The sequence below is a fragment of the Monopterus albus genome, unplaced genomic scaffold (assembly GCF_001952655.1).
Source record: "Monopterus albus unplaced genomic scaffold, M_albus_1.0 scaffold213.1, whole genome shotgun sequence".
NCBI classification, from domain to species: domain Eukaryota; kingdom Metazoa; phylum Chordata; class Actinopteri; order Synbranchiformes; family Synbranchidae; genus Monopterus; species Monopterus albus.
Genome location: NW_018128093.1, coordinates 644633 through 663985, shown reverse-complemented (window position 1 = coordinate 663985; position 19353 = coordinate 644633). Strand labels below are relative to the sequence as shown.

Below are 19353 nucleotides of genomic sequence, written 5' to 3'. Positions count from 1 at the left end.
CTGCTAAACTTCCACCAAATAAAAAGCTGTTTGTGTTTTGGCTGCTGCAGTGGCCATTTTAGGTAAGAAGCGCCCTTTAACTTTTAGATGCGGTCTGTCGTTGTGGATGCGTGAAGGAAACAGAGGTGTGTGGACTGGACTGTAGCGGAAAAGCAGTGCAGGACTCCCGCATCCAGACTGAATGAACTCCACGAAGCTGCTAGCTTTATGTGGATTAACTGGATATTGCCCTGCTGCGCTGCGCTCCGCTCCTCCTCCCTCCCTCCCTCCCTTCCTCCCCTCTCCTCCCTCCCTCTCCTCTCCTCTCCTCTCCCCTCCCCTCCCCATCTCTCTGGCCTCTCTCCCCTCCCTCCCCCGCCTGCTAATTTTTATGCATTTTTCTAAACTGTCATGGCGATTTTGTGTCCTTGGAAATAAAAAGCGCCAGTGTTTTTCGGGCTAACCGGGGTGATGTCTCGCCGGTGAGAGCGTGTGTCCGGTGTCCGGAGCAGGTGAGCAGTCCGCCGTGGAGGGTTTTTCGGTGGAGAGATGTGCCCGAGAAGGAGTTTTAGAGGCTGTCCACACGTGTAAGGAGAGGGCTGTTATAATGTATTTACAACAGCGATGCAGTGACATTACACAGCTAGCGGAGAAAGCTAGCTCGTTAGCTGCGGATGCTAACATGAAACAGGGCATAATGTCTCATTTTCCCTGCCGGCGTGTGTTTTGTGCTTTTCATCCCAAGTCGCCGTTTTGCTCGCCGGGAACTTCTATTTTCCTCCTAGCTAGCTCTCCCAACTTGTGGCAATCCCGCGGCTTGCAACATTCAAGCTAGCAGCGTGTTAGCCCCTGCGTCTGCTAGCGTTCATTATAGCCAAAACCTCAAAGAGGTGTAAGCTAGGTTGTTAGCCTGTTAGCTTTTTGAAAGATTTGTAGGTATAGCAGCCAGGTGTGTGTGCGCAGGCATATGAGTCATACAAGATAAGCTACACTGAATCATGAAGTGATTGTGCTGTCCGTCCATCCACACGCTTTTACCTGGCCAGGTGTAACACCCTTGGGCAACAGACAAAGGGTGCCAGTAGCAAACCCATTATACAGCACTCTGACTTTAGTGATACCTGTGTAACACGTGAGTGAAATCCCTTAAAGCTGAATAGGTTTTCCCGTTATATCCAGATTTTAGTGTCAGGAATTTGCAGCCAGCATGACAAGAGGACGTTTGGTCCCTGCCTGTCAGGATGGTGCTGGGCTGTTTTTGTATCTGATTTCAGCACAAACTGCTTCAAAACTGCCCAATACTACAGTTCCAGACCTCTAACCTGTAAACTCCATATGTTATTTTGTTATGAATCCATCCAACCAGCGTTCATCCATTTTCTGCTGCTTAACCAGGTCCTGAATAATGATTGATTATATAATTTTGTAATTATATAATTGTTAATTATTGCGCTGTCGCCGCTGCGCCCCGGGTTCGAGTCAGGGTTGCGTCAGGAAGGGCATCCGGCGTAAAACACGTGTCAAATGTCAACATGCCAGTCGACAGTGTGACGACCCCTAAACAGGAAAAGCCTAAAGTGACTTTCTATTGTTATGTACTGCTGGGAGATGCTGACAAAACTATGGCGTAAATATAAATAATTATTGGAATATATTATAATTGGAATGAGACACCATTATATCTGGTGTCCTAAACTTAATTTAGTGAAACTTGGAGAATTCCTGTCCACAGTTTCTGTATTTGGTAGCAAATGTACAGTTTGGACTGGAACTGTGTTTCATTTCTTGTTCTCTGTCTGGTCTGGTAGTAGTGCTTTTCTCTGGGTTGCTGGTTCGAGTCTCGTTCTGCGTGGGTGGTTTCAGGATGACACTGGTGTCATACAAGGAAGCCTGGTGGCCCAGCGGTTTTACACCTCGCAGGGTGAAGCTCTGTCTTTGCTTTGGTCTTGTTGTGTTTGGATGTTCTTTCCTCCCACAGCCAAAACATATGCAGCCTACTATGGGCTGTTAATCTGAACATGCCTCTCTGCCTACTTTATCACCCATTGTATTAGCCTAAACTTTTTGCTGCCTCCTTGCAGAACCGCTGCTGCACTTTGACTATGTCACTAGAAGAAGTTGCATGGGCGAGGAGGCAAGAGCATTTACGCACACAGTTAGTTCTACTTTATTACACGAGGCAAATGTGAGTAACAGAATCATCTGCAGTGCTGTGTTCACACTGAGGCAGGATAAATCCATGACAGCAGATGTTTCCAGCTGCTGTTTGTAGAGAAAACAGTGAGATCAGAGAGCCAGCACAGAGTTGGAGACCAGCTGGTTTTGGACATGTGGCCTTTCTGTTAGAGCACACCTTTACTCTGCCGATAAACTGTTTAGTAACAATAAGTGTGTTTTTTTGTAGCAGTGCTTGTTCATTCTGTTTCTGTTTGACAGTTAATAATCCCTTTAGAGCTCAAAGACAACTTTCTCTGTGTTTCTAAAAGCCAACATGATAATTAAGGGGTGCAGACTACTTATTTTTGTTATAATACAATAACGTCACTTCATTAAAGATGAAATAGTAATTTCAGGAGCCACTCGGCATCTCACAGAGGAGGCTTTCAAAGAATCCACCTGTTGTTGAGAAGCAGAAGCTCTGAGGTGTTTGCGTTTATTCTACCTCAAGTGTTTCAGGACTTCTGCATTAGAAGTGGAATAACTTTGCTCACACCCTTTGAATCAGTGTAGTGTTTGACAGTAAATCAGGACAGCACTTCCTGGCCACTTTATTAGGTACACCTATTAAAGCAGTACTGTAAAACAGATCTGGAACAAATTCTACATTTATAAAGACTACAATGTTCACTTTATGTAGTTGGTGTCAGAGAGGTGTTCAGGTCATTGATAGTGGTCTTTCTAATCTGTCTGATATTTACACTGTGTGGACACAACATTCGGATGAAGTCCAGTCCAACTGAACATTGTCTTTATAAAGGTAGAATTTATGGCTGCTCTGTTGTATTGGATTGCATTAGATTCTATAGGTGTTTCTAATAAAGTGGCTGCTCAGTGTGTATCCGCTTCATTTATTACAGATAAGCGTTTGTTGATGAACTCCAAAGGGTGAGACTGTGCATGTGCTGCAGTGAAATGAGCACCACCTGTTTCACTATCAACATGGTCACAGATGATATGGACATCAACATACAGGGCTCTTTACACCGCAGAAGCAGTGTGCACATTGTAAAGGAGGCGACAGTTGCCCACCAAAGAAATGTTTGACATTTTAGAGAAAAATAGCAGCATTTGCCTTTTAAAGACGCAACATTACACAGTCATAATCCTTTGCAGCTGTGATTAGCTGCTTCATTTCCTCCCTCTGCTTCATTGTAGGAGAATAGTGTATATCAACAAAATCAAGTGGAAAAATCAAGGCTTTTGTGCTTTATTTAGTCACTTTTCTGTGTGAACACAGTATGTGCTCAAAACCTGTTTATAGCTAGTATGAAGTATGGATTTGGGATTGAGGTCATGTGTATAGTCAATGAGTTATGATGCTATGAAACACCTATGTTCCTCTCATGGCAGGGCTTTACAGGTGTAAGGGAAGCCTATGTCACTGGTTTTGTATTCAGTAAAACTTTTGTGTCAACCATAAATCAAACAGCTGCTCTCTGAAAGTCACTGCGATCGTTGTCTTAGTGATATGTTGTTCCCAAGTGAAGCTGCCAAAGTTCAAATAATAATTGCAAACTGTGTTTACATGGCAGTTTTCAGCAACACATTGAACATGCTGTGTAGACATAAGAACAGGTTTGTGTGTGGTGACGCTCATCATGCTTTCCCTTGTACAGTAGGCGCCATCCTTTCATTAGAGAGTCGGAGGTTTGGTGTCAGCGGCGACAGGTGAACTGTATGTTCACACACAGCTTGTTTCAGTCAACCAGTGTGCAAGGTTTGACGTTTTCTACCAGGAGAAACAAGTGAGGTGGTTCAGGCACTACTATAAACATTATGGTGACATGGTAAAACCTGTTTTTGGAAAAGCTTTTCCATAACTGCCTGATATAGCTCTGTTGTAATACAAGCAGAGCACTAGTGGAGGTTGGCTCCCGAATGAACGGAGTTCTCTAAGAGATAGGGTGAGGAGCTCGGTCACCCGGGAGGAGCTCAGAGTAAAACCGCTGCTCCTCCACATCGAGAGGAGCCAGCTGAGGTGGCTCGGGCATCTGTTTCGGATGCCTCCTGGGCGCCTTCCTAGGGAGGTGTTCCGGGCATGTCCCACCGGGAGGAGGCCCCGGGGAAGACCCAGGACACGCTGGAGGGACTATGTCTCTCGGCTGGCCTGGGAACGCCTCGGCATGCCCCCGGAGGAGCTGGAGGAAGTGTCTGGAGAGAGGGAAGTCTGGGCATCTTTGCTTAGACTGCTGCCCCCGTGACCCGGTCCCGGATAAGCGGAGGAAAATGGATGGATGGATGGATGGAGTTCTGTCGGACACATCTTCTGTCATTAGGCTTCATCAAGTCAGCGATTTGTTAGGTGAATTATATGTACTTTAAATTAAGATTTCAGATGAAAAATGTTGGCTCCAGTCCCCACCCCCCCACGGCCCTCTTCAGGATAAACGGTGTAGATAATAGATGGATGGAAGGAAATGTGAACAGATCATTGGCTAGGAAATCAATTGATTGGGTGATGGCTCTCAAAAAATTAATTAAGTTATTTAATTTTTAAGAAAAAGAAAGCCTTCCTGCTCTAAATGATTTTTGTTTTAAATCATCACTATTCTCTGAAATCTGAAATATTTTAGATAACTTGCCAAAAAAATTTGAGACTGAATTATTCATCTGGAATTAAAATTGTCATTAGTTGATTCCTTTAGATGTGAGGGAGGTTAAGTGGCGAGGTGCTAACTACAGCTGCCCTCTGTGCGACGTCATAGTTCTGTATACAGACGTGTACCTTCACTGTAAACTTCAAGTGTTGCTCTGAAAAGCGAGGCAGTGGTTTTACTGTAGGCTGCTGATGTGCTTCAGTGAACAGAAAAAGCTGGAGGATTTAGTTGTGGTCTTAAATATAGCACACAGAAGTGAAAATATGTCAATTTCATGGTTGTCAAGCAGCAGAATAGGTCAGGCGGATACTCGACATGAGGGAAGAAGAGAAACTGTGTCATCAGGAGATGCTGCAGAGGTTGAGATCTGGAGATAAGTGATTTCTCTAATTAATCTGACAAAACTGAGTCTCGCTGTGTTGTAACCCAGGTCAGGGTGTCTCTGAAAAACTGTCCGCTCCTTTGCTCGTTGCCTCACGGGAACAGCGCAAAGCTGAAGCAGGGATGGAGCGAGGAAGAGCTGTTCCGTTTTGGGGAAATGGCTGAATTTGGTTCTGATTTAGCACAGCTGGCTGCTCTTCCTCATCCCTCAACAGTAAGTCGTCTCCTGATGATTCTCAGGCACAGCAACAGTTCGGCTCTTCTGGTCTTTTTTATGCAAGGACAAGTGGCTGAGTGGAGGGAATAAGGTCACTGAAAAGAGCCCGGTTGTCATCACTGAGACGGCCAGGAAGCATTTTCTGTCTGTGGCTGCTGAGTAGAGTCTGCTGGAGCACCCACCTTTTTGGGTTATGACACTAAATCATGTAAATAGTATATTTACAGTGTAAAAACAACAAAAACGACTATATCTAAATACAGCTGGGTTACAAATGAAGGCACCCAGTGGCCCAGCAGAACCTCGTCAGGGCCGTGTCTCCAAAAGTAAGGTCAGGTCTCCTCCTCCTTCCAAACAAGATCCCCTCACTGTGTCCGACCCACTGTGTCCAACCCACTGTCGTCCTCATGAAGCCATTCAGTGACCTAGAGCTGCAGCCATGAGTCAGTTCACTGGTAGAAAATGAACCTCAGCTATTTAGAAGCAACAGTCACCGACATGTTCTGGTTCCACCTTCTTTAATGTGAGGAGCTGATGCTTTTCTTTGTCAGACATGAGAATCAGCTGAGTCTCTGTGGATCTGCTGGTTGGACACAACGAGACGTGTGGAGACGCCACCTTTGGCTCTGGAGAGTCACAGTGGGATGTTTTCCTAGTGTCTGACATTCTGGGGATAAACAGGTCAATCAGATCATCATCACAGTGAGAAATGCCTGTCACAGTCTAAGAAGTCAAAGAAGAAGTTTGCAGCAGGCTTATTTTTGTTTAACCAGCAACTCAGATGTTCAGGTGATAAAACACAGAACAGGAGAAAATCCTCACATTTGAAAAGCCGCAATCAAATGACTTTAAAAGATTGAGTAACTAACTGATTAATGGGCTAATCAATTTAGCTCTAATCGTAAAGTAGAGGGTGAAGTGGTTGCAATTATTTCTGTACTACACTAGACATTTTGAGGTATCACTGTATGTTTCATATGACAAATGCATCACTAAATCACCTCTGTGTTCAAAGGTGTGTGTCACAGGTGAAATGCTTCTGTTTAGCCACTGGAGAAATGAGTTCCTGTGTCTGAAGCGTGTGTGAGTGAGTTCTGCCACATAAGGCTGCAAAATGAGTGAGCAGCAGACGGCTGCTTCATTTCTGAGAACAGCATGCTCTTGCATCAACATTCAGAGGTGACAGGTGTGCAGGGATGAGACAAGTCGGCACAAACCCTGAAAAAAGCTTCCACATGCCGTTTTTTTTCTTGCTTAAATGTAACTGCTGCTATTTTCTGTGAGTTTTCAAGGAGTACATGAAGTCCACACCTTCTTTACCTTGCTGTTTCCCTTTTCTTATATTTTTTTGTCTTCCATAATCATAGTGAGGCCACTGGGATGTAAAAGTAAATCTGCTGCCACGTCTCTCACTGTTAGTTACTTGTAATGTTGGTGAGGAGGAGCTGTTGTGCTGGCTCACCTGTTGTCACATCTGCAGAAGCTGGAGGGTGGGCTATGTCATTAAACTATAATAAATATAGATTGCTGTCTGCACCCCATGTTAACATTTCACATGCGCTGTCCATTCCATTAACAGTGACTTGTGTCAACAAGCTCATATAATGAAGTGTTTGTGCCTATATGTTTTAACAGTTGCCTCTCAAGCTCACAGATAATAGGAAATAAATCTGTGGTTGAGAATCACTTAATTTTAAAAATATGCTATACAACATGCACAAACAGATTCACTGGCAAATTGCACAAAGTCAGTTAGTGTCCCTATGGCAACAGGAGACGAATGTTGACGGTATGATGTTGTGTTGTCCTGTTTTCACACTGGTTCACTTTGACCCCATCCCATCGACGAGATGTGTCGGACAGAGGCGAGAACCTACTCAGTGTTGGTAGTGGTGGGCCTCGGCGGGCCCGGGAGGGGCCCAGATACCCCAGCTGATCGGGTGGATCAGCTTGTTTCAGCCAGTGGGTGTGCATTGATTTGATTTGATTTGATTTGATTTATTCTTTCAAGCATGTAAAGGCAGTTGATATGTCAACACACATAATTTTACACATATCCAACAAATGCTAATCCAATATCAATTTGCTTATACCTAGTACATGCTCTAATGGATTGATTGCTGTGCAGTGATTGTGGACTGCATTTCACACAGATCACCTGTCAGTCCGGCAGCGTGGGCGGGAATGTGATGGCTTCAGCTTTGGATTTGAGTCGAGTTGCCGTTGTCTCAATGGTGCCCTTTGTATCACCTGTCATGCCAATAACAGTTTTTTAAAATTTAAATAAAATGCTGATGTTAGAAGTACCAACTCACTTCCTGTTTGAGATTTCTCAGACCAAACCTGCTGGAAGCCCAATGTTTACTTTGCAAGAGTTCAAGCTATTATGAACTGGCTTTAAGTTTAACACCAGTCAGGATATTAAATAGGATATTTTTTTATTGATAAGGGAAATCCTGTGAACTACAATCCCAATTGGTGATGAAGCAGAGATTCATTATACAAGTACCTAAATTGCTACTGAGGACAAAAACATTTTCAAGTATTTCTGCCCCACTCCTCTGTGGTATTTGCACCCCTTGTGCTTGAGACATGTGCGTAATAGAAAACAAATGAGCACAGAGAGACTGGCTTCCTCACTTGCAATTAAATCACTTTGTTGACAGAATCTACACACTTTGCGGGAAGGATTAAGTGTTACGCTATTAAAGGTGACAGTCATGAGTCTGGTCTGAATTTCTGTTCAGGTGCTGCAGTTATTCCTGAGTGAGACAGGTGGTGAGTGCCCGAGTGTGACTGCTGCTGCAGAGCGGCGTACCACAGATGCCATTTTATCAACCATGTGTTAAGTACTGCAAGGGCCATTAGCTGAATGTCATGTACCGACTGTACAAAATATGAGCACTACCTGCTCTTTCCATGAAGCACAGTGAAGCTGTGACCTGCTGTAGATGTCGCCTGTTTGAACTCTGCTTCAGCTTTCCAGGAGAAATGTGTTGAAGCAGATGATCAGGTTAAAATAATGAGCGAATGAAAAGACACAATGTGTTTTAAATTTATTTTCATGTCTGTAGGAACCTGCAGTTTGTCATATGGCTAGTCAGTAGGGCTGTGCATTGGCAAGAATCTGGCGATACGACGCGTATCACGATACAGGGATTACGAGTTGATATATTGCGGTACTGTAAATAAGGTGATATAGATTGTTTTTTATAAAAACAAGGAAAACATCACCATATGCATAAAATCTCCTGTTAAAAAAAGGGATCTGCATTTGTCACAGGTCCTGTAACATCCAACAACATAGCACTAACTGCCGTGTGAACTATTAATTAAAAATCAATACAACATCGATTTTTAATTAATAGTTCACATGCCAGTTAGTGCTATGTTGTTGGATGGATCTTTTATTAAATGCCTTCAAAGTCTCCACCACATATGAGTGTGGATGGACATACAGTGAGGCTGTAATTCTGGTCCCTGGTGTACAGAAGCTTACAATGGAAGGATTAAGGCGTGTAAATGACAGACAGACCTGTCCTCACTATGTTTGGGGTAAGGTGTGAACTCTGACACAGTGCTGGAATTGAATTTTGAAAAGACTGGACATTAAAGCTTTGTGTTGGCTTGTATGGTACATCAATAATACTTTGTACTTGCGGGAAACCCTTAGGTCCTACACTGTGGAGCTTTGTCAGCGGCCGTGGGTATCCTAGTGCTCCAGAGGGGTGAGGTACATGTGTGACGTAGTACGTCAACATCCTGGGTTGGATGAACCTTGTCCTCATGTGAACCCTCATCTTTTTTGTTTCAAGTCTTCTTTACCACCAGCTATAAAAGTGAAGAACATTTGAACAGAGAGGTGAGCAGAGCTGGACCTAGTAGTTGATTCACTGATTTATCTTATAACTGATTATTGGATAAACACATTTTTTCAGGTAAAAATAATAATTGCGTCGTGTCAGCTTCTCAGACTTTACTCATTTTCTTTGTCATCAGTAAACTGGACATCTTTTGTTTCAGACAGTTGGCTGCATAAACCATTTTGGCTTTAGGAAATGTAGTTCTTTATTATTTTCTGACATTCTGTAGACCAAACAATTAATTGTGAAAATAATCTGCAGCTTCATCAATAGTTAAAATGGTGTTTGTTGCAGCATGGTGTTTCCTTAGAGCTGAAAATAATCACTGAGGTGGACTGAGGCTGCTGGTTGACACATGTAATGGCAACTCATTCATCTCCATCAGGAAAGAGAACCATATATTTTGATAAGAGAGAACACGACACACACTGTGTATACTTGTGTAGATTTTGAATGACTTGCAGTGATGCTGTTACAGAGACATGGAGCTGAATGAATTCTGTTACATTTGATCCCGTCCACCTCCCTGGCAAACATTCTGTTCAGGTTATTTTGAAGTTATTCATTTTTAGTGTTTCTTTGCTTTGTCATAGCTTGAAAACCAACCCCAGCAGCTTTGTCTAAAGTTAAGAAACGCAAGCCGTCCCTTTTGATTGTCAGTGTGGAAACAAAAAGCCAGAAGTATTTCAGCAGAATAATTACTGTGGCACCACTAAAGATCTGCTCCTGTACCGATCCCAGCTGTTGGTATCAAGGATGTCCAGTGATTAATCATCAGATTCCTGTCTTGGACTCCTGAAGCGCAGTGGCACAGTGGAACAGTGGTTAGCGTTGTCGCCTCACACACCCTGGGCCTTTCTGTGTGGAGTCAGCATGTTCTGCCTGTGTCTGCGTAGGTTCTCTCCAGCTTCCTCCTGCAGCCCAAAGACACTCAGCTTAGGTTGACTGGTGACTCTAACTTGCCTGTAGGAGTGAGTGTGAGTGTGTGTATGGTTGTTTGTCTACAGTGCCTTGCGAAAGTATTCGGCCCCCTTGAACTTTGCGACCTTTTGCCACATTTCAGGCCTCAAACATAAAGATATAAAACTGTATTTTTTTGTGAAGAATCAACAACAAGTGGGACACAATCATGAAGTGGAACGAAATTTATTGGATATTTCAAACTTTTTTAACAAATAAAAAACTGAATAATTGGGCGTGCAAAATTATTCAGCCCCTTTACTTTCAGTGCAGCAAACTCTCTCCAGAAGTTCAGTGAGGATCTCTGAATGATCCAATGTTGACCTAAATGACTAATGATGATAAATAGAATCCACCTGTGTGTAATCAAGTCTCCGTATAAATGCACCTGCACTGTGATAGTCTCAGAGGTCTGTTTAAAGCGCAGAGAGCATCATGAAGAACAAGGAACACACCAGGCAGGTCCGAGATACTGTTGTGGAGAAGTTTAAAGCCGGATTTGGATACAAAAAGATTTCCCAAGCTTTAAACATCCCAAGGAGCACTGTGCAAGTGATAATATTGAAATGGAAGGAGTATCAGACCACTGCAAATCTACCAAGACCTGGCCGTCCCTCTAAACTTTCAGCTCATACAAGGAGAAGACTGATCAGAGATGCAGCCAAGAGGCCCATGATCACTCTGGATGAACTGCAGAGATCTACAGCTGAGGTGGGAGACTCTGTCCATAGGACAACAATCAGTCGTATACTGCACAAATCTGGCCTTTATGGAAGAGTGGCAAGAAGAAAGCCATTTCTTAAAGATATCCATAAAAAGTGTCGTTTAAAGTTTGCCACAAGCCACCTGGGAGACGCACCAAACATGTGGAAGAAGGTGCTCTGGTCAGATGAAACCAAAATCGAACTTTTTGGCAACAATGCAAAACGTTATGTTTGGCGTAAAAGCAACACAGCTCATCACCCTGAACACACCATCCCCACTGTCAAACATGGTGGTGGCAGCATCATTGTTTGGGCCTGCTTTTCTTCAGCAGGGACAGGGAAGATGGTTAAACTTGATGGGAAGATGGATGGAGCCAAATACAGGACCATTCTGGAAGGAAACCTGATGGAGTCTGCAAAAGACCTGAGACTGGGACGGAGATTTGTCTTCCAACAAGACAATGATCCAAAACATAAAGCAAAATCTACAATGGAATGGTTCACAAATAAACATATCCAGGTGTTAGAATGGCCAAGTCAAAGTCCAGACCTGAATCCAATCGAGAATCTGTGGAAAACTGCTGTTCACAAACGCTCTCCATCCAACCTCACTGAGCTCGAGCTGTTTTGCAAGGAGGCATGGGCAAAAATTTCAGTCTCTCGATGTGCAAAACTGATAGAGACATACCCCAAGTGACTTACAGCTGTAATCGCAGCAAAAGGTGGCGCTACAACGTATTAACTTAAGGGGGTTGAATAATTTTGCACGCCCAATTTTTCAGTTTTTTTATTTGTTAAAAAAGTTTGACATATCCAATAAATTTCGTTCCACTTCATGATTGTGTCCCACTTGTTGTTGATTCTTCACAAAAAATTACAGTTTTATATCTTTATGTTTGAAGCCTGAAATGTGGCAAAAGGTCGCAAAGTTCAAGGGGGCCGAATACTTTCGCAAGGCACTGTACATGTCAGCCCTGTGATAGACAGGCGACCTGTCCATGGTGGACCCCACCTCTCGCCCAGTGTGAGCTGGGATTGGCTTCAACCCCCCGCAACCCCATTCAGGAATAAGCTGTATAGATAATAATGGATGGATGGATTTCTGAAGTGCAGTCAGTGCAGATAAGTGAAGATCTGCTGTTTCAGTGCTGAATCACAAGCTGAACTTGGGCTCTGTTTTGAGTTAAGCACTGCGTCTTGAACTGGTTCTTGTCATGCATTGTGTCATGCGTTGGAAGTTTCCAGGTTGCTGAGATCTGTATAACTTTGTTTTTGTGGTTTGCAGCTCTGGTTATCAGATGCTTCTCTAATGTGGTGATGGGGAGATGTTAGTTATTAGAACACCTTCTGTTTTCATTTTCCCTGCAGATACCAGGTTAATAAAGGCCCTGCTGAAAAGCATCAGTGTCATTGGAGAGTTTGTTGAACATAAAGCGTGTTAAAAACACTTGCTGCATCCTTGAGCTGGTGATTTATTAGTGTTACCTGTCTGTTACACCATCCAGACACAAATTAGTATTTGTACCCTCTTAGTAAGTCAGTTAGATCTTGTCAGCACCTTTGAAAGTGCAGCCTACATGTCAGTAGATTTTACACCAACGCTGGTATGTTTTTATCGTCTTCTACAGGCGCTATGAATGGCAGTGCTGTGTGTGTGTAGTCTGCCAGTGTCTACCTGCTTTCAGAACTTTGCAGAACCCTGACACCCTTCAGTTGTTTTCCCCCAGACCCCTTTTTGGTTTGCTCCTATCTCTGTACCTCCCTGGGGTGTTGCTGTCAGTCTCAGATATTCTCCATCCACACTGAAACAACGGGACAATAAATAAAACTGTTGAATCTCATATTCCTGCTCTTTGGCTGGTCAGACACCAGTTTTGTCCTTTAGAGCCATATTTTCTTTTTTTAGCTGTGACCTTGATTGGCAGTAGTTGAGAGGGGAGTCGGTGAAACGTATTGTCTGTACTGCACTGACGTGTCATTAGTGCTGTAGCTGTACCACTGAATGTTCTCGAATGGTCCCAGGACTGAATGTGTGTAACTGAATTGTTGGAAGTTGTGGAAAAATATTTCTAATTGAAAATTGTGGCTTGCATCTGGAAAATGTACTGTGCATTCTTTCTTTTAGTGTTTTCAGTGTTTATTTGTGGGTATTTATTGAGAAGTACGAAGTAGGACTACGTTAAATCACCTTAATTTTTTGTATTTCAGATTTACAGAACAACTCGCAGCTTGCATGGCTGTATTGTTCTTGGGTGGGCGGGGCATAGTACGTTTTCAGTGTTGTTCTTTTAGCGTGCATTTCTGGTTGTAATATGAATTGTCCTTTTCTGTTACCAGATGCAGTGAAGAGATAGAAGATGAAAATACACAAGAAGGACAAGCAGCAGGTTTGTATTGTAGTCACACTCACATGCACATTAGAAAAGTAGGTCATTTATAACAACCTTCATGGACACAGCAACTTTGATACTAAAGAAAACAGATTTTTTAGCAGCAATCATCAGAGCAATCAGTGTATAACCGTATCACGGGGTGACTGTGTCGTATGTTGGTGTTACTGAATGGAGGCGCCTGCAGTATAGGACACCGATGAGACAAATGCTGTCAGGTCTGTTGTGAGCACTGGAGTAACACAGGGCTCTCACACCTAAGGTTAAGTTCAACATTGCACCTATGGAGAGAGCTGCTGCACTTCCTGTCCAGCATTTATGGGTTAGAAAATTAATATTGTGATTGTTCAAGTTGTGATATGGCCTCTAGCATCCTGCTTTGATAGCTCGCAGGATTATGTTCTGCTCCTTATTCTCTGCACTACCATCCGCAACCTGTTTGTCCTGTGTGTGTGTGTGTCTGTGAAAGCAATGTGAACTCCACCCTAAAAGTTGAGCCTTTTCTGTACTCTGAAATATTTTAAAATATTCTGCTACTGCGTATTTGTAGTCCTTCTGTTAGGAACATTTTCTTAGAGGTGTCTCCATTCTTATACAAAAGAAGCCGTGTTCTCATAGGAGCCTGTTGTGTGGGTATAGATGAATGTGAGGACATGTGCTCAACGTGCTGGTTTGATGCTGATGGTTTGACCTGTGGGTATAGAGCCAGTCAGTAAAGCTAACACTAACGTTAAGCGGCACAATCTGATGATAGGCGTTTGTTTCCAAATTCAACTTCCCATCTTTTCAGCTGTCTGGACGTGTCTGTTTACTTCTCACCTTTTTGTTTGACAGCACTCAGAAATTCCCACAATAAAACAAATGTAATGTTCAAACTGTGTGCAAATGTTCTGCCCACATTGCACTGTCTTGTCTTTGATGGACCTGTAGATTATTTCAATTTTATTTGTATAACACCAAATCACAACAAAAGTCAACTGAGGACACTTTGTAAAGTCTAGAGCGTACTATTAATATTATTATAGAGGAAAAACCCAAAACAAACCCCCCTGAGCAGCAGGGAGGAAAAACTCCCTTTAACTGAAGAAACCTCTGACAGACCCTGGCTCTTAGTGGGCGGCCTTCTGCCTCGACTGGTTGGGGTGAGTGGATAGAGGAGAGACAAAAGAAGAAAAGCAACAAGACACAACAAACAATCAAACACTGGGCAGGTTGATGTGGCTGGTGACTGCTCGTCAGAGACGTAGAGCTCCAGGGCCAGGGCAACCTGTAGAAAGGTACAGGGAGAGAGAGAGAGGACACACTACGGGAGAGAGGAGACACAAAGTTAGTGATGTGTAATGTGGCATATAGATGGAGAGGAGAGAAACTCAAAGCATCATGCCCCCCCAGCAGCTTAGGCCTATAGCAGCATAACTAAGGGAAGGCTCAGGGTCACCTGATCCAGCCCTAACTATAAGCTTTATCAAAAAGGAACGTCTTAAGTCTAATCTTAAAGGTCATCATTAACATGAACAAATTGAAATCTTTCTGATAAATAAGATTTGAACCAACTTAGCGCAGTTCCTTTAATCCCAATAACATGTTCAAGTCTCTGCAGCAAGATGCTGTGATCAGTGGTGTCAAAAGCAGCAGTGAGATCTAAGAGGACAAGTATGGAGACGAGTCCTTTGTCCCAGGCTAGGAGGAGATCGTTGGTGACTTTCACCAATGCAGTTTCTGTACTTTGATGGACTCTAAAACCTGACTGAAAGTCCTCAAACAAATTATGTGCCAGTACACCTGGCAGTGATGATGCAGAATGATGTGTCTGAATTGGTGCCACTTGGTATAAAATGTTGTCATCATCAAAGTGTCCATAGTATCAACATGTCAGCCATCAAAGTGTGTAACAGTACAGAAAGTCTTGAGTTGCGGGCTATATAATTCATTCATGTGTTGCTCTGGAGCATTGTTCCTCTCATCCATCCAACAGGTCTCCACCTGAAAATGCTCACACTTGGTGTAGTAGAATGGTTCCACTTATTTTATTCTTCCTTGCTGCATTTGGATGATTGCTTGCTGTTTGTAATATTAACGAGTCAAGCTGAGCAGAGTGAGTCAGAGTTTTGTTAATGCGAGGTGACACAGCAGTCTCTCAGCTCCACAGTGCAGCGACAGCGAGCTAGCACTGCCACAGCAGCAGAACATGATATGTCACTTGTTATCACTATTTGGTGCTGTTGCCATTTTATTATTGGATTTTTTTTTTTAAATCAGATTTCTCTAAATGAGTTTAACACTTCTAATCAAGAATCCTATTTCCTGGTGGCTGCTCATCAACAGCTACATGAAATAAACATGGACACCAACTGGTTTTATCAACACGAGTCAAGACTTCTAGAACATTCTGACATGAGGAAAAAAGTTAGGCAGTAATACAACCAAGTTGAAAATGAATGTCTTCCCAAACCTTCCTCGTGTGTTTGTGTAGCAGACGGGAGTAAAACCCACACGGCTGCTCCAGACGGACACACTTTTCTAATGCAGATTCTCCTTTAAAGGACAAGGCTGCTCATTTTCTATATTAATAGTATTTTCGGGACTCTCCATACAGAGACTAAAACCGACAGTGACATGCCTCTACTCACGGCTAATGTCCATCAGTGTGTCAGTCCTGGATCAGCTTGCTCATCTGTGTCATAAACCTCCATTGTTCAGAAATGATCAAAAACACCTCAGCGAAACACTGCACCGGGTGACAAGTTTCTTCACTGGCAAGCCCCAGACGGGCGCGTGAGTAGCTGGTGGAGGGTAAACAAAGCACCGAGCTCACAGTAGATCTTTTGCTTGCACATTTGACTCTGCCTTGTGCTAACTTCAGGAAATTTTGGCCACACAGAACCTTTGGGGCAACATGGTTGGATTTTGGGTTTTGTAATGAAAAAACATGTCATCCAGTGCAGCGCTGTGTTTCTCTGATGTGTTTTTAATCATTTTTGTATAACAGTGGAGGTCTATGGCACAGATGAACACGCTAAACCAGGACTGGCAGCTGTCAGACATTAACCATGAGCAGAGGCAGCTCATTGTCGGTTTTAGTCTCTGTACGGTGCTGAAAATACTATTAATATAGAAAATAACCGGCCTTATCCTTTAACACAGTGCATTTGTACAAGCTGAGCACATGATTTTTTTTATTCACTGGGCCCTTGCATAACATAGCAGACGGTTCAGTTGTGATTTTCATGCATTCACACTTCAGTGTTGCACTCTGATGCACACACACACACACACAGATAAACAGTGTTTACTATGGGAGAACAGCATGCACAAAGAAAACCAAACATGAAACTAGTTGAAACTCAGATTTTTTAAATCCAGCTCTTTTCATGGTTGTGGTTTTGATGTTAAATTTCATGTATTTTTCAGTTATAGCTAACAGTTGGTAAATGTTTGTTGCATTTAGCTATGAATTGGATGGTTTGGCATAAACCTTTGTGCAGACTTTGATGATCCATTCTGTCTGTATGGACTTTTCCTTGAGGTTGAGAGTTATTTTTTGAAATCTCAACAAACTTTGGATGATTTGCCTTAAAATTCTGTATAGATGCTCACTGTGCCCAGAAGGAGAATTATAACAACTTGATTGCCTGAGTTTTCACCAGCTGTTTTGCTGAATGAGACAGTGTTGTCACCGTTGCCGTGCCGACAAACCGGCTCCATCCAAATGAATAGTTGTTTTTACATAGAGCTACTGTCAGCCTGAGCAGGGCTTAAATCACATTCTCCTTGCTAAAAGTGGTTTAATTATATGCTGATGTTAAAGTGAAATCAAATCAAGGTTATCCACTCCTCTTAATTTAGACGCAGACAAGTTTTAGTAGTTAGCTTTAGTGTTGGCTGCATTTCAATTAGTGTTTGTTTGACTTCTGTATAATTATTTGTAGAAGCTTGAAAAGGATGAGCTCCTTAATCAATAATGTCAAGTGAAGTGAGTTGATATGAGCCTACACTTCACTATAGGGCTGGCAAATTGATAACTTCCAGAGTAACAGGAGCTTTATTATCCCAGCAGGGAACAGTTTGGTTTAAACAGTTATAGCCCTACGGTGCCACATCAAGACACAATGTTTTGAGTTATAAGAAAGCGCATCACGGACAGAATCGGTGCAGACTCAGCAAAAGAGGCACAGTGACTGCCATCCTTAAATAACTGAGCCTGTGGTTCAGGAGTGTGCAGTGTGGTTTACAGTTTGTATTAGCATGTTAGGAGAGGAGAGTTGATGAGATGCAGTGAAGGCCTGTCTGGTGTCTCAGCTTCTTTTCAAGTGGCTAGCACGTTATCTGCTCATCAGGCCACTACGTCTTGGAACAACACCGTGATAATGTCAGGGTGATGTCTGTCTGGAGTTGTTTAGAGAAGGCTGGAGGAACAACAACACTAAAGACAAGATGGTGATGATGTGAACATCCTCTCCTGGCATAAACAACACATTGATGTGGTGCTAGATTTCTAGATGTAGAATGACAGGAGCACACATTTTGTAGAAGAGGGAGGTCCAACATTTGTTCTTAGGGAGGAGCAAGAGAGATGGTGTCTGATTTATTATTTTAATCTCAAAGTTTAACTGTTGGCAGACACTCCTGGACAGTCAAAACCCTCCACTGCTCCGTCCTTGTCTCCTTGAAACCAGTTGAAAAGTGCTTGACTTCTGCTTCTGTCAGGTTTGGAGATGCTCTTAGGGCTTCAGCTGCAAAAGGTGACAAAAACATGCTGCGCAGCTTTGAGGGTATCAGTGTATTTTGGAAATAGTGCTGAGTATTGGCTGTAAATTATACATTATATACACATCTGAATCTTTTTTTTTGTTACTCAAAAACTTTTGAGGGAGAGAAAATATATCAGCTCCTAATTTGAATAAAAGACAGATTTCTTTAAAAGTCTCAGGCTCAGAAACTAAGATTCGTGTTGGAGTCACTCAAATCAAAGAACCTGAAGTGACTCTTTCACATGTCCAAAAGTTGACGGTGAAACAAAGCAGAAGTACAGCACACGCTCACTTTTCCTGAGCTGAAACCTCCAAATGTTAAGTGGGTTTTCTTGACAGATAACTAAAACATTCACTCAATTATCAAAATATATAAGATTTTGAATAATTGGCTGTTTGTCTCAGGACTTATTAAACATAAATGCCCAGATGTATCCGCATCTCGGCAGAATTAGTGCCACAGTGTGATGGATGAACACTGACGTGATTATTTTTCCCTCCACACTCCGTGGATCAGCAAGTGCAGTGTGAAACTAGGGTTTTTGCACTTCAAGGAAAAGCGGGGAAAAGAGAAGAGTTTTCTGTCTGAGGCTTGGATTCAGTCACTTTGATCGACCTTCTACCCAAACAGCTGAAACATCCGTCTGCGCTCTGTCTCCCTCCTCTTCCCAGCATTCCATCTTTTTCCCCTCGGTCAGGAATAAGAATGTAGCTTTGCTCTCAGAAATCATACATGAATGAGTAGATGAACACATAAGAGAGGGCTTCTGCCGCAGTATCTTATTAGTATCTGTATTAACCTCAGTGCTTTTTGTCCAAGGTGCAAGGCTTGTATCACATGAATATCTTTATCTCAGGCTCCCGCTGTTTTGAAAACCACATTAAAAACATAAAGATTAACTCCTGATTAAATATTAACAAAACTCTTTTCAGCTCCCTAATCGTTCACCTCACTGTGCAAGTAGCCTTCCTCGGAGCAGTCCATGAGATTTATGTTAGAATTGATCAGTGTGATGGTAACTTTGTAAAACAAGGTTGTATATTGCTTTACGAGGTGATAAAAGAACAGTGAAAGGTCATCAAGCTAAATCATAGGAAACGCTGGACTGCAACAGGAGAGGAAAAAAGGACAAAAAGCAGTTTGTAAAAACAGTGAACTAGTTTCAAGTGTTTTAAAGTAAATGAGTCCTTAGATTAGCGTTTAAATGGTTAATATACATCAATCAAATAACAGTTTTTGGCCACTGATTGAAACTTTATTGGAGAGTAGACAGTAGGGACAGACAGGAAC

General features: G+C 42.7%; 1 protein-coding gene across 1 annotated transcript in view; it reads left to right on the top strand.

The window, feature by feature from the left end:
• chd6 (chromodomain helicase DNA binding protein 6) overlaps positions 1 to 19353 on the top strand; it is an 84860-nt gene that overhangs the window by 1358 nt on the left and 64149 nt on the right. Inside the window, exon 2 of the mRNA XM_020619057.1 lies at positions 13259 to 13308. Within this exon, the coding sequence (XP_020474713.1) occupies positions 13279 to 13308 (30 nt within the window). The 5' untranslated portion in view covers positions 13259 to 13278. The remainder of the gene's footprint in view (positions 1 to 13258; positions 13309 to 19353) is intronic.